General features: G+C 43.9%; 1 protein-coding gene across 4 annotated transcripts in view; it reads left to right on the top strand.

Annotated features, from left to right (window-relative positions):
• Positions 1–12,475, top strand: part of THADA (THADA armadillo repeat containing) — a 629,866-nt gene that overhangs the window by 48,181 nt on the left and 569,210 nt on the right. For all 4 annotated transcript variants that reach the window (XM_077282381.1, XM_077282382.1, XM_077282380.1 and 1 more), the window contains exons 16-18: positions 2,840–2,991; positions 9,309–9,531; positions 11,938–12,073. In XM_077282381.1, the coding sequence (XP_077138496.1) occupies positions 2,840–2,991; positions 9,309–9,531; positions 11,938–12,073 (511 nt within the window). The remainder of the gene's footprint in view (positions 1–2,839; positions 2,992–9,308; positions 9,532–11,937; positions 12,074–12,475) is intronic.

The following is a 12,475-nucleotide window of genomic DNA, read 5'->3' as shown; positions in this document are numbered from 1 at the left end:
TTTTTCTGTTTACAGCTCGTTGCCTAGGAAACAGACCACTACTTCTGTTTAGCTTATAAGCACTAGGCTGAAGCTGGTCGATATTAGGAAGCAACTGCGTTCTCCATCAATCCTGGCCAGCTTTTAAACCGCTTGCAAGCTCAAGAGAAAGAGCTTGTAGTTACTGCACATACTTTATTGTCTAGAAGTGGTGGTCGGTCTCCAAGGCAACGAGCGCTAAGCAAAACAAAAAATGTTAATATCTCAGGAACTAATGCAAATTTTAATAAGCAGTGAATTGCAAAATTGCTTGTATATACAAGCTCTATCCAGTAATACCCATCTATGAAGATGTGAATAACCGTTTTAAGGGATTTACCAGCACTAAAAGGGATTTTCCGGGACTAAGTTGATTATACCTACCTTGTATATTATAAAATTGGTTTGGGTCTGACACCCGGCACTCATGCAGGTCAGCAGATATCTGCACCAGTTCGGTCCCTGACCCTAATGTTATATTTACCAACCGCCATCTTCAGCTCTTCCTGGAGCCGTTCCGGTCCCCGTGCCGCCATCTCGTGACCGGAAGTCAGAGGTGACAGTCACAAGTTCTCAATGTATGAGGGCCACGTTCTGGCTCTCATAGATTTACATTGAGTGGTGACTTCTGGATTGCCCAGCAAACACTGGAGCGATCCGGCAGGTCATAAACTGCTGGAGACCGACACCGATAACGGCGTCTGGTATGTATAATAAGGGAGCTTAGATTAATAGCACCGCTACAGCGCTGCAATAATAAAGTCCGGATTGAATGGGGGATGTAATTATCAATAACCTCTTAAAGGTTCATATTGAGACGAAAATTGGGGATTTAGCACGTGATCTGCCATTTTTAAAGGAGCGTTTCATATACACATCAATGGCAGGTCACGACCCCATTCTTAAAGTAGACTTTTCAGCATTGAAATTGGACCACCAAGAAAGAAAAGTTGTGGGATTATGGAAATCACAGGATGGATAGACATGATAACGATATGCCAATGATGAAAAAATGGAAACAAAATTTTTTAAATATCTCAATTTATTCAGTAGAGTATGAGCACCACATGCAGAAATCCCGGCATTTACAGCCTCAGCTGCTGTCTGTGAGGTTATTAATGGTCGTCTGAGGAATGTCCTGCTGTGCTGAATGCGCTCAGCAAATCATCAAGATCCGCCGCTGGCAGCTGCTCTTTAACTATCATGTAATGATGTCACAGATGTGCTCGATGGGAGACAAGTCTGGAGACGCTGTAGGTCATGGAAGCGTGTTGAGGTCACGCAGGCTGCTCATAGTAGCACGAGCAATATGCATCCTACTATTGTCATGTTGAAAATCGGCTTTTAGGATACTTTCACATTCCCTTATGAAGACACCTTCATGACATTACATGCATGGTCTCTAGATCAATCTACAGCCATCTTTGCATCCAAGACAAAAGCGGGACTCATTCCTGAAGAAGACAGGTCTCCATTACAGCCTCCATGATTGTCTTGCTCTGCACCATGATAGACTTTGAGAGTGTCGGCGCAAGGTCCGTGGATCACCTGTAGCTGGACATCTGGCTTGTAGTCCAATATCGTGCCATCGCCTGCTAATGATTGGGTAGACACTGATTGACCTGATTGATATGTAACATCCAATTTCACTTGTAGAACCAGTGGCATGGACATTTTTCCAAAGTGTCTCAGGAGCCATTTTTCAACTCGCCAACACCAGGGCAAATGTTGTACTGTGAGCAGCCTGCGTGGCCTAAATGTGCTACCATGGCCTTCAACGTCTCCGGCTTGTTTCCCACAGTGCACATCTGCAAATGTCATTGATCGGCGATTGCAAAAGAAGCTGCCAGCAACGGATCTTGATGATTCTGCGTGGCATTTATAGCAGCCGAAGCGTCCAAGTGTGTGTATTTCTGCGCATGGCGCTCATATTTTCGAAACTGAATAAATTGAGATATTTGGAATTTTTTTTTTTTAAATATTTTTTCTGCATTTCCATATCGTTAATCTATATATCCATCCTGTAATTTCCATAACTCCACGACTTTTCTTTCTTGGTGCTGCAAGGTGCGTAGATGCGGTTCTCAGATGCATACGTGAGAGGCGCAAGAGTACCCCCGTACAAGTTTTATTTTTGGGAAACCCAATTTTCTCCATAGGTTGTATATGGTCCTCCTATGTCAAGCTGACACAGTTGGGTGGGATCAGATAAACTCGTCTGGCTGTGTCTGCTTGACGGCGGGGAGCAGTGACCGGAGCCGCTCTCCCGACTCTTCTACCATCGAGCACAAGTAAACTTGCTCCGCTCTTTCCATAGTTCCCATAGACTATGGAGTCCTCCGCACTCTGCAGACATTCATGCCCCATAACTTCCTCCAATGTGATGTAGTGGTCATGTAAAGTGTCTGAGCTTCTTGTTTGCTTATCCATGTACCCGTGTCCCACATTAAAGTGCTCGGCACCGAGCAGCCGTTCCCTCTTTGATCAGCCCAAGTTTCCCCCTTGCTTTTATGAACGGTCTGCGTTGTGTATGTACTGAGCTTGTTCACTGTTATGGGCCAGTCCTCCTGTGATGACAACAAAACCAACACAAATGATGTGTACGGAGGAAACGCAAACATCTGCATTTAATCCAGTCTTTCATTATAAGTGCAAGAAGAAAAAAGTAAAAAAAAAAAAAAGCCGCCTGTGCATTTGGTGTTTCACATCTGCGGGGCCCCGGCGCTCCTTTATTGGGCGCAGTAAAGCTTAACGAGCTTTGTTTTGTGGAGCAGAAACTTATTAGTGAGATTTCTTCCTTACTAATGATCTCTTTTCACAGGCTCCTGTCAGAGCGTATTTCAGTTCGCTCCGTCGGTCAGCGGTAACAATGTCCACGCTCTCCTAGAGTGCATCAGTAACACCTTTGAGGAAGTGAAACTTCTTGCCTTTGAACTTCTGAGAAAGTTGCCCCCGCCTGCTGTAGGCCTCCAGGTAATTACGGCCAAACTTGGAACAAAAGCCCTTTAGCCACGGCCGTGCGACCCACGGTGGACGCTCCGCGGGCTGCGGTACGCAGCTTTCCATGTGGAGTTATCAGACCTTGTGATTAACGGCAGATAATAATCTGATGTAAATGAGCTGCGGACCATTCATGGGAAGGAATTTAGTTAATATGTAGCAGAATTATTATTATTTGCCAAGAGTTGGAAATTTAGGCAATCTGGCCTAAAGTGTAAGTAAACTTTTAAGAAAGTTTTGATAAGTTGTATCCCATGTGAAGTACTGTTGATTAGTAGGGGTCTCGGTCCTGAGACCACCACTGATCGCTCAGACCACAACACCTTTAGCTTAAGTTGAGCTCTTCTTATTCAAGTGATCGGTAGGGTGTCAGGACATGGGCTGGTACAAATCAACAGTTTTTAGAAAGTTTTTGGTTAAGTTTTAACTCCTTTCTCGCACAAGTATGACAGAATGGTTGCAAGTGTCTGGATCAGGCTCAGGAGCTGAACATGCCGCGCACAGGACAGATGGCGGCTGCGTGATACAGCCACCACTTGGCTTTAACAGCAGTGAGCAGAGTCAGCTCCGGTCACTGCCGTTTAGTCCCTTGAATGCAACAGTCAGTCTCTGCAAATGACGCAGTCGCAGTGAAGTGTAAGACAGTCTGGATGGAGCATTTCTAACTCCTATATCTGTCTTTTTTCTGGGAGCCTCTCAGCAGATTTATGGCCACAGACCGCTTCAAAGTTCAATGCGCGGGGAAACAAAGAGCCTGTAAAGCCAAAATAATGCAAATTTTGTAATGAATCCCAATCGCAAAAATGATTTTTAGCACCAAATACATGCATTTAAGAAAAAAGAACTAAAAAGTCCCCTCCCCAATAGTGGCAACCTCATTAATGCCCAAGTAGTCTGGATTTAGACGAAAGGCTGCTCACCCCACAGAATTGTTTGTTCACACATGAATGATACCCTAATGCCCAGACTTGCAACTTTTTTTGATCTGGGGGGCCACAGTGCAAGTTTGCATTACCTCCAAGGGTTGTAGTAAAGCTTAAAGGGGCAATTCCACCTGAGACATTTTAAGGCAAATCAAAATTCTATTCCACGAGTATCTGATAGGTGCTGGTCCCACTTCAAGGATTCCTTCCTATTCGGCATTTGTGGCTGAAAAACAGAGTTACACGGATCTCCCTACTGTGCTGATAGTTTGCTACAGTGTATGGGTGCAGTCAGACAGCCGTATAACTCGGACCGAGATCTGATTTCAATGCACGGACTGGCCGTCGGCTTCCCCCGAGCCGAGCATGACTGCCCTATATATTTTTATGCAGGTGTCGTGCTCAGGTCTGGAAAGCCCCCTACCAGTACGAGAACTGAGGTCCGATCTCGGGGCGCAGTCAGACAGTCGTATAACTCGGACCAAGATCTGACTGCAATGCATGGACTGGCTGTCGGCTCCCCCCGAGCCGCACATGACGGCCCCATATATTTTTATGCAGGTGTCGCTTTCAGGTCTGGAAAGCCACCGGGCCAGTCCAAGCACTGAGGTCCGGTCTGAGGGCGTAGTCAGACTGTCATATAAATGGGACTGAGATCGGTTCTCAATGCTCGGACTGGCTGGCGTCTCTCTCAACCCGAGCGTGGCGGTTCCACATATTTGTATGCAGGTGTCTCGTTCAGGTCTGGAAAGCCACCGGCCAGTCCGAGCACTGAAGTCCGATATCGAGGCTCAATCAGACGGCCATATAAGTGGGACTGAGCTCGGTCCTCAATGCTCGGACTGGCTGTCATCTCTCCCGACCCGAGCATGGCGGCTCCATATATTTCTAGGCAGTTGTCACACTCAGGTTGGGAGAGCCACTGGCCAGTCCGAGCCCTGTGGTCTGATCTCAGGGCGCAGTCAGAAGTCCGTATTAATCGGGCTGGCTGACAGCTCTCCCGACCCGAGTGTGACAGCTCTATATATTTCTATGCAGCTGTGACGCTCAGATCGGGAAAGCCGCCGGCCAGTCCGAGCATTGTGATAGTATCTCAGTCCGATATATACGGCCGTCTGACTGCGCCCTACCAGTGTAAGTAAAATGTTTCCAAAGTGTTGAGTGCTGAAGCTCTGCGCACACGGTGGGCCAATATCGGCCATGGCATTGGGCGTTATTTCGTTCCCCACAGATCATCACGTAGACTGGATAAAATTGTACCAAATCTCAGCTGTGAGCAGAAACTAGATCTCTGATTTCCATAGGTGTATTGATCCTGATTGACTTTTATCTATTTTCTAATTTTATTTTCAAATATTCTGTTAATATATTTTATCAGGCGATTAATCTTTTTTTTTTATCCATGGAGTTGGCGTAATACCGTAGGGTAACGTGATCCGCCATGTGGTATATGGATCACGGGAGATGTGATGGAAAATTGGATAGTGAAACGTACGTTGGCTGTTGTGTGAGACGCGGTTTAGGAATCATTTTGGGGGATGTATTGGCCAAACTCTCACTAAAAGTATGTAATCATCCTGCAAATGAAAGTCCTGGCTTCCCTGCTGTCTCACATTATCAGCTGCTGCTCGTGTTGTTCCAGCTATTTCCCGGCACATCGTACGGTATGTGATCAGTTCTGCCGGCCAACTCGCAAGAACAGCAAAATCAGGACTTCAGAGCCGCAAGGGGGGGGGGGACACATTAGGATATACGAGATCATGGATATCATTGTAGAAATCCCTTTCCTATTTTCCCAAGATCATTCTTAAAAGGGGTTGTCTCGACGTGACAATGTTGGCTAAAATTGCAAAGTGTTTGTAAAAACTGGCAACTTTGTAACTTGTCATTAAAAAATCCTCTTCGTTCTCAATAAGGGCAGGATTTTCTAAATTTATCGTTTGCTGCTCCTTGTCTCTTTAACTGGCCACCAGCTGCAGAAAGTCAGAGGTGGCCTGTCTCCTAGGCAGTGATCGCAACACTTGCAAGTTCTTTGCTGTATCCGGCCAGTTTCAGTGCCCCTTTGCTCCTCTGACGTTGCAGACAAAAAGCTACCTCATCATAATGGACATAATGATAATCTTTGGTCTTGTGTCGTCATTATAGCATTTTTTTCAATAATTCAACATATATTTTATCAGTTTTTCTCAATGTAGATTTTTTTATTTTATTTTAAGTTCTGTACATGCGGGAAATCATGTTCCTTAGATTCTGATATAAATTACATGGATCATGGAAACCCGTAGTCTGCAGAAGACTTTTTATATGGTAGAGTATTGCAGGCATGCTCTATGACCTGTGCAGAGATCATGGAAAAGGGAGGAGGTGAGCTGTGATCATTACCTATTAAAAATAATGTTATCTGCTGTATATAAAGGTATTAGCTCTCATTTCAATCCTGTCTGTGTCGATAACGAGACGGCTGAAAAGTTGTCTTTACAGATCAGGAAGCGTCAGTCCATTTTGTGGCCTCAATGGCCAGAGTTTTAACATAAAGGTTTAAAGAAGTTTCTCTAATGAATTTGGGAAAAAATGATAGTCTCTACAGTAATTTTCATAGAATCATAGAATGTTAGAGCTGGAAGGGACCTCCAGGGTCATCATGTCCAACCCCCTCCTCAATGCAGGACTCACTAAACCGTCTCAGACAGATGTCTGTCCAGCCTCTATTTGAAGACTTCCATTGAAGGAGAACTCACCACCTCTCGTGGCAGCCTGTACCACTCATTGATCACCCTCACTGTCAATAAGTTTTATCTAATATCTAATCTGTATCGTCTCCCTTTCAGTTTAATTCCATTGCTTCTGGTTTTTCCATGTGCAAATGAGAATAAGGATGATCCCTCTACATCTCTTCAGATATTAATAGACGACTACTAAGTCTCCTCTTAGCCTTCTTTTTTGCAACATAATCATTCCCAGATCCTTTAACCATTCCTCGTAGGACATAGTTTATAGTTCGCTCACCGTCCTGGTCGCTCTTCTCTGAACTTGCTCCAATTCTTCATCCTATTTACTCGCTGCAGTCTTGGTCTCTTTTCTTCCTGTGAGCGGGATCTCCCAGGAGTCCATCGCGGTCCCCTTCTGCCAATACTTCATCCCCTGTCTTCTTCTCCAGAACTAAAGAGAAAATGGTCTACCACACAGCCTCAGTGATCCCACTAAGGAATAACGAAGTGTAACTCTATCATCGTCCCCAAGTCTAGTCATCATCTACCTCATACAGTACATTGAGAGAGACAGACATATTTCTCTCCTCCTGTCTCTCATCAGATCTCTGCGCAGAGACAGTGCTGGGACGCTACTGAGCACGTGCGTCCACCACTGAAAGTGGACCTACAGTGCTGTCACGAGATAAACAGCAGGGGGCGCTATGACACATGAACATGGAATGCATTTATAAATGTATATTGCATATAGACTTCTTTTCACACTCTCTATTGAGTATTAAACAATAATGAGCCATTTTCTGGTGACGCGCTCCCTTCTTCCAATCATCGGGGAAAAGTATTGGATCATGTTCACTGCAATGAGATTTTTCGACATATTCCAAATCTCATCACGACAAGGTTTACGCTTCAACAGTACAAGAACAGTACTGGTACAGCTTTACAAAAAAATAGGAGAAAAAGGCAGCACACCGTATTATGTGGTCCAGCAGGCAGGGGACGACGCTCTCATTAATACAATAAAGGTACAGAGTCCAGCTTCTGGTTGAATGATATATAAAATACTCTTTTATTCAAAATATTAAAATTCCTTATGGATAAAGTGGAGAGCACATGGCGACGCGTTTCGAACGCAAGATGGTGTTCTTCCTCAAACCTCACTCTTTCCTGACCAAAGCCATGTTTAGTTGGATCTCAGACCTAAAAAAGCTCGGTGGGAGAACATTTCCTAGGGATAAAAAAAGAGAAAAGTAGTCTCCAGCCACAATAGACCAAGGTGGAATAATTATTGTATAAAAGCTTACTTTTATTATTCCAGTATAAAAATACAAATTTGTTGGTCACCACTAGAAATCCATATGAAATAGACCAACGCGTTTCAGCTAGGAGCCTTAATCATGGCGTTTCCATTTCCTAGGGATGGAACCTTCTTAGCTCCTGATTTCCAAATAGAGACAAACATTTTATCCTCCTAAAGTACTGGAACAAATGTGTTAATGATCTCCATAATGCTATTGAATCGTGAGCTGTACTGTATGGGTAAAACGGGTTTGGGTGTTTTCCTAGAAATGTTGATACTTTTTTTTTTTATTTGTATTATAGCCAGTTAATTTGCTCCTGTTTTTGGCTGCTTTAATACTGCGGGCACGGTTTAAGATCCCACGTAGAGTACCGTAGCCTATATTGGTTAGTCTAACCTCATCGTTGGCCATCTCACGTTTACAACTCGAATCATCACTGCAATTACGTCCTAAATTATTTTGGGTGAAGTCAAAATGTTATAGGTTAGTAATCAGATCTGTGGAACTGTATGGTGGATTAAAAAAAAAAAAAGTATAATACTCAGGAGAGCAGCAAAAACTTGACACTTTTGACCTGGTGACAGGACCCCTTTAAAGAGACTTGTAACATCACTTAGAATATGAAGCCTAGCCAAAATCTTTTCTAAAAAAAAAAAAGGCCTCCATTTCACATACTGGCTGTATGAGATTCTCGCCTCTTTCATCAGTGCAAAGTATGATACTGGTTGGGGTGATAGACCCTCTATGGGACGTTTGAGGGGTAGAGTCGGACTGTATGCACACAAGTCCTTGTAAAGAAAGCATTACAGAAAACTACATATATATGTAAGTGCTGAGCGTGACGCTCGGTCTCCTTACTGGACTACTTATCCATAAACTAGCTATCCGTGTAATTGCATCACGGTGCGATCAGCAGGTCCCAGCTAATGAGAGAATGAGCTCACCTGTCATTGAACGCATCAAGGTGCAACGTGAGGAATTAGTGATCTGCTCCTTTACTGCAGGAGATGACATACACTTACTGTGCATACATTAGTCTTCCTTATTAGCTCTTAGGACTGCCGTCATGTATCAGAAGCCATTAGTCTCCCTAAGATACTTTTCCCTTTGGACTTGCAGGTATCCCAGGTATTTAACTCACAGCAAAACCAAAAAATCACAAAGTTATATTCTTGAAAAAATAACCAACTTTCATCATTGCTTTAATTTTTCGGCAGCAAAATTACTAAAAAAAAAAAAAAAAAAAAAAAAAAATGGCAATCCAGCCCTTTGCTGTAGGCGCCGGCCCTTTGGGCGCCTCATTGCCACGACTTTGAAGCTGGAGGGTAGACCGGTAACGTCTTCATTTATTTTTTCAGAAGCCGGAGAAACTTCTGGTTCTGCTGCAAGCGGCGTTGGATCTCAGCACGAGCACCAAGCACTTTGATTGTGTGACCGCTTCCTACTTGCTGAATTTCTTGATCCATCAGGAGGGTCTGGAGGCCACGCTGGGTCAGATGGCACAAGACGGGCACCGAGAGGGCAACGATCAGTCCGTCTACATAGACAGCCGCAGCTTTGTGGAGAGAAACACCCTAAAGGGTTCGTTATCACTGGCTTATATTTAATTTATATTAAACTTTGTTACCCCGTTTAAAGGTGTGTTTTGCTATCTTTGTTTCTAAAAAAAAAAAAAAAAAAAAAAAATCTTAAGCATATGTATAAAAGAAAAAAACTATATTTTTTTATTTATATAGCACCATTAATTCCATGGTGCTATACATGAGAAAGGGGTTACATACAGGGTTATAGATATCGTTTACAGTAAACAAATTTACAATGACAGGCTGGTACAGAGGGGAGAGGACCCTGTCCTTGCGGACTTACATTGTGTAGGATAATGAGGAAGAGGCAGAAGGTCGGGGGTGCGGCAGCTCGGGTGGTGGTGAGGCGGCAGCTCTGGTGGTGGTGAGGCGGCAGCTCTGGTGGTGGTGAGGCGGCAATATTTACGACTGATATCCGCCCCACCGCTCAGACTATCTCTGCTGGGACTGGAAGTGCTGGCAACCTGACCACTAGTCACTAAATCAGCGGTCAGATAGCCACTGGGACTGGCGGCAGATCCCTCTTGTGTCTTTTTCCCCTGGCCTCTGAAAAAAAAAAAAGTTGAAAGTCCCTTTAAGGGATTGCCCACTTTTGGACAACCCCTTAATTGCTGCAATGTGCTACATACATTTGAAAGAAAAAAAAAATACACTTCTCGAACAGACCAGCGACGCTTTTATGCTCAGACCCCTATGTTCGCTGATTGGCTGCAGCGGTTACCTGACATAGTTTATGTCTGAAGACCAGTGGGGGATATCGGGCTCAAAGAACAGGAGCAATGTTGGTTTGGGAAGGTAATTTTTTTTTAATGCAGACATTTAGCACTTTCACGACCTTTAATGTATCACTGCGTCATGGTCAGACAGGCGTTCCCGACGTATGGGTGCGTCATGTCGATTGCGCGCAGCACAGTTGAGCTGTGATCGCCACAAGGAGCTCGGCTTAAGTTGAAGCGGAGTCCCGGCTGTTATTTCCAGGAGCGGTGCCCGCACTGCCCAAGGCCATTTAACCCTCTAAATGCTGCGGTCCATATCAATTGCAGCATTTAGAAGGCTGGGAGAGAGGGGATTCCCTCTCCCTTCTGATCGGCGCCTCTGGGACATCAACACCAGGGCCCGATCGTTGCCAAATATTTAGGATAAAAAAAACACAAAACATTTTTGCAATTGGGTCTCATTAAAAATGTTCCACTTTTTTCCCGTTTTTGGCTCTTTGTTTCCTGGCAGATTCAACTTTCATGTGATCTATGGGCAAAAATCAGCAGAGAGGATCTCGGAAAAATGCAGATAAGAGTTAAGAAAACAAACAAACAAACAAACAAACAAAACAAACAAAACAACTTCCCATCAGACCATCACAGCGAGCTCACTGATGTATTCTCCTTTCACTCATTCTGCAGCCAGCACAACACAGTACAACACTAGAGGCTATAAAAGGCAAAACGATGCAATGTGTTTCGTTATACTCAATTGCAAAAATTATATTTAGCAATTACTCACGTACAAAGAAAAAAAAAATAAAAATTAAAAAAAAAATAAAATTGTCCTCAAAGGTGGATAACCCCTTTAGGGTCAGAATAGTATGAAAGATCTTCTCACATGTATCTGTGACATAGCAGATCACTAGCATATGCTATTATTTTATGATCACAGGGGGTCAGATCTCTGGCATCCCCTCCGATCCTGAGAACTATTCTCCTGCACAGCAGCGGTGCTCTCAAGCACCCAATTATACAGGGAAATGGAGCCACACTGAAAAACACTCAAGGGGGCCACGTGCTAGCTCCAGTGCCGCAGCCACTTCTTTCTTTGGATCGCTAAATGAGGAATACCCCTTTAATTGATAGAATGTGTTTCCAGTTGCCACCACAAGGGGGAGCTCTCTGCATATAATTTCTTTTAGACTATGTGCACACGTTTAGGAATTGCATTGCAGGAATGCATTGATCCGCTTACTTCCCGCATGCGGCTATGCACACCATGCGGGAAGTAAGCGGATCATGTGCGGTTGGTACCCAGGGTGGAGGAGAGGAGAGGAGACTCCTCCACCCTGGGAACTATATAATTGTTAAAAAATAAAAAAAATTAAAATAAAAAAAAAATAAATCATGATATTCTCACCTTCCGGCGTCCTGCGCAGCTTTCCTGCTCCTCGCGACGCTCCCGTTCCTCCTTTATTTCCATATTGGAGATCTGTCACCAAGGACGGAGTAGATGTGTACACGAATCCATCACTCTTGGCTCATTATCATTTACATTTTAGCATTTTTTTTCTGGTAGATGCTTGTGTTCCCCCAATAATGGATCTAGGTGTTTTCTGTTCTGCATTTCATATAGAAGAGGAAATCTGCGGTAAAGTGTCCATTGGAGGGTTGATGCAGTAATATAATTTGCTTTTCTTCAGTTATTCGGCTGCTGATGGATAGCCTTGAGTATGAAATCACGAAGGCAGAGAATTCATTGCTGGAAGCAGCCGCCTCCTTTCCCCTCTATGGCCGCGTACACTGTATTATTGGAGCCCTGCAGCAGTTTTCTATGGGGTAAGTAATTAATCGGTGGGTATTCGCCATTAAAAAACTGATTAGTCTGAATATTCTATCCTGGTTAATTTCTTAATATGTCTTTATAGTGGTCAGAGATGTATTTTCCTGATGCAGAGCTCATAATTTCTGTAGACTTGGACTTTAGAGACATTATTCTGACTGGCTGCTGTCACCACTAGAGGGAGCGTGTGAGTTTACCGCATACTCATAAGCTCCCCCTAGTGGTGGCTGCTGGCAGGTACAGTGATATTCTTTAAAGGGAACCTGTCGGGTCCCCCCATGCCTCTAGAACCACCAGCATTTGCGCTTGCATATATAAATCCTGCCTAACAGCCCCGGTATTATATTACACGTATAAACAGATGTTTAGAAAAAGTATTTTGTAAAGTCTGTGTATGA

The sequence above is a fragment of the Ranitomeya variabilis genome, chromosome 2, assembly GCF_051348905.1.
Source record: "Ranitomeya variabilis isolate aRanVar5 chromosome 2, aRanVar5.hap1, whole genome shotgun sequence".
In the NCBI taxonomy this organism is placed as follows: Eukaryota; Metazoa; Chordata; class Amphibia; order Anura; family Dendrobatidae; genus Ranitomeya; species Ranitomeya variabilis.
This window is presented reverse-complemented; position numbering and strand designations above follow the sequence as displayed.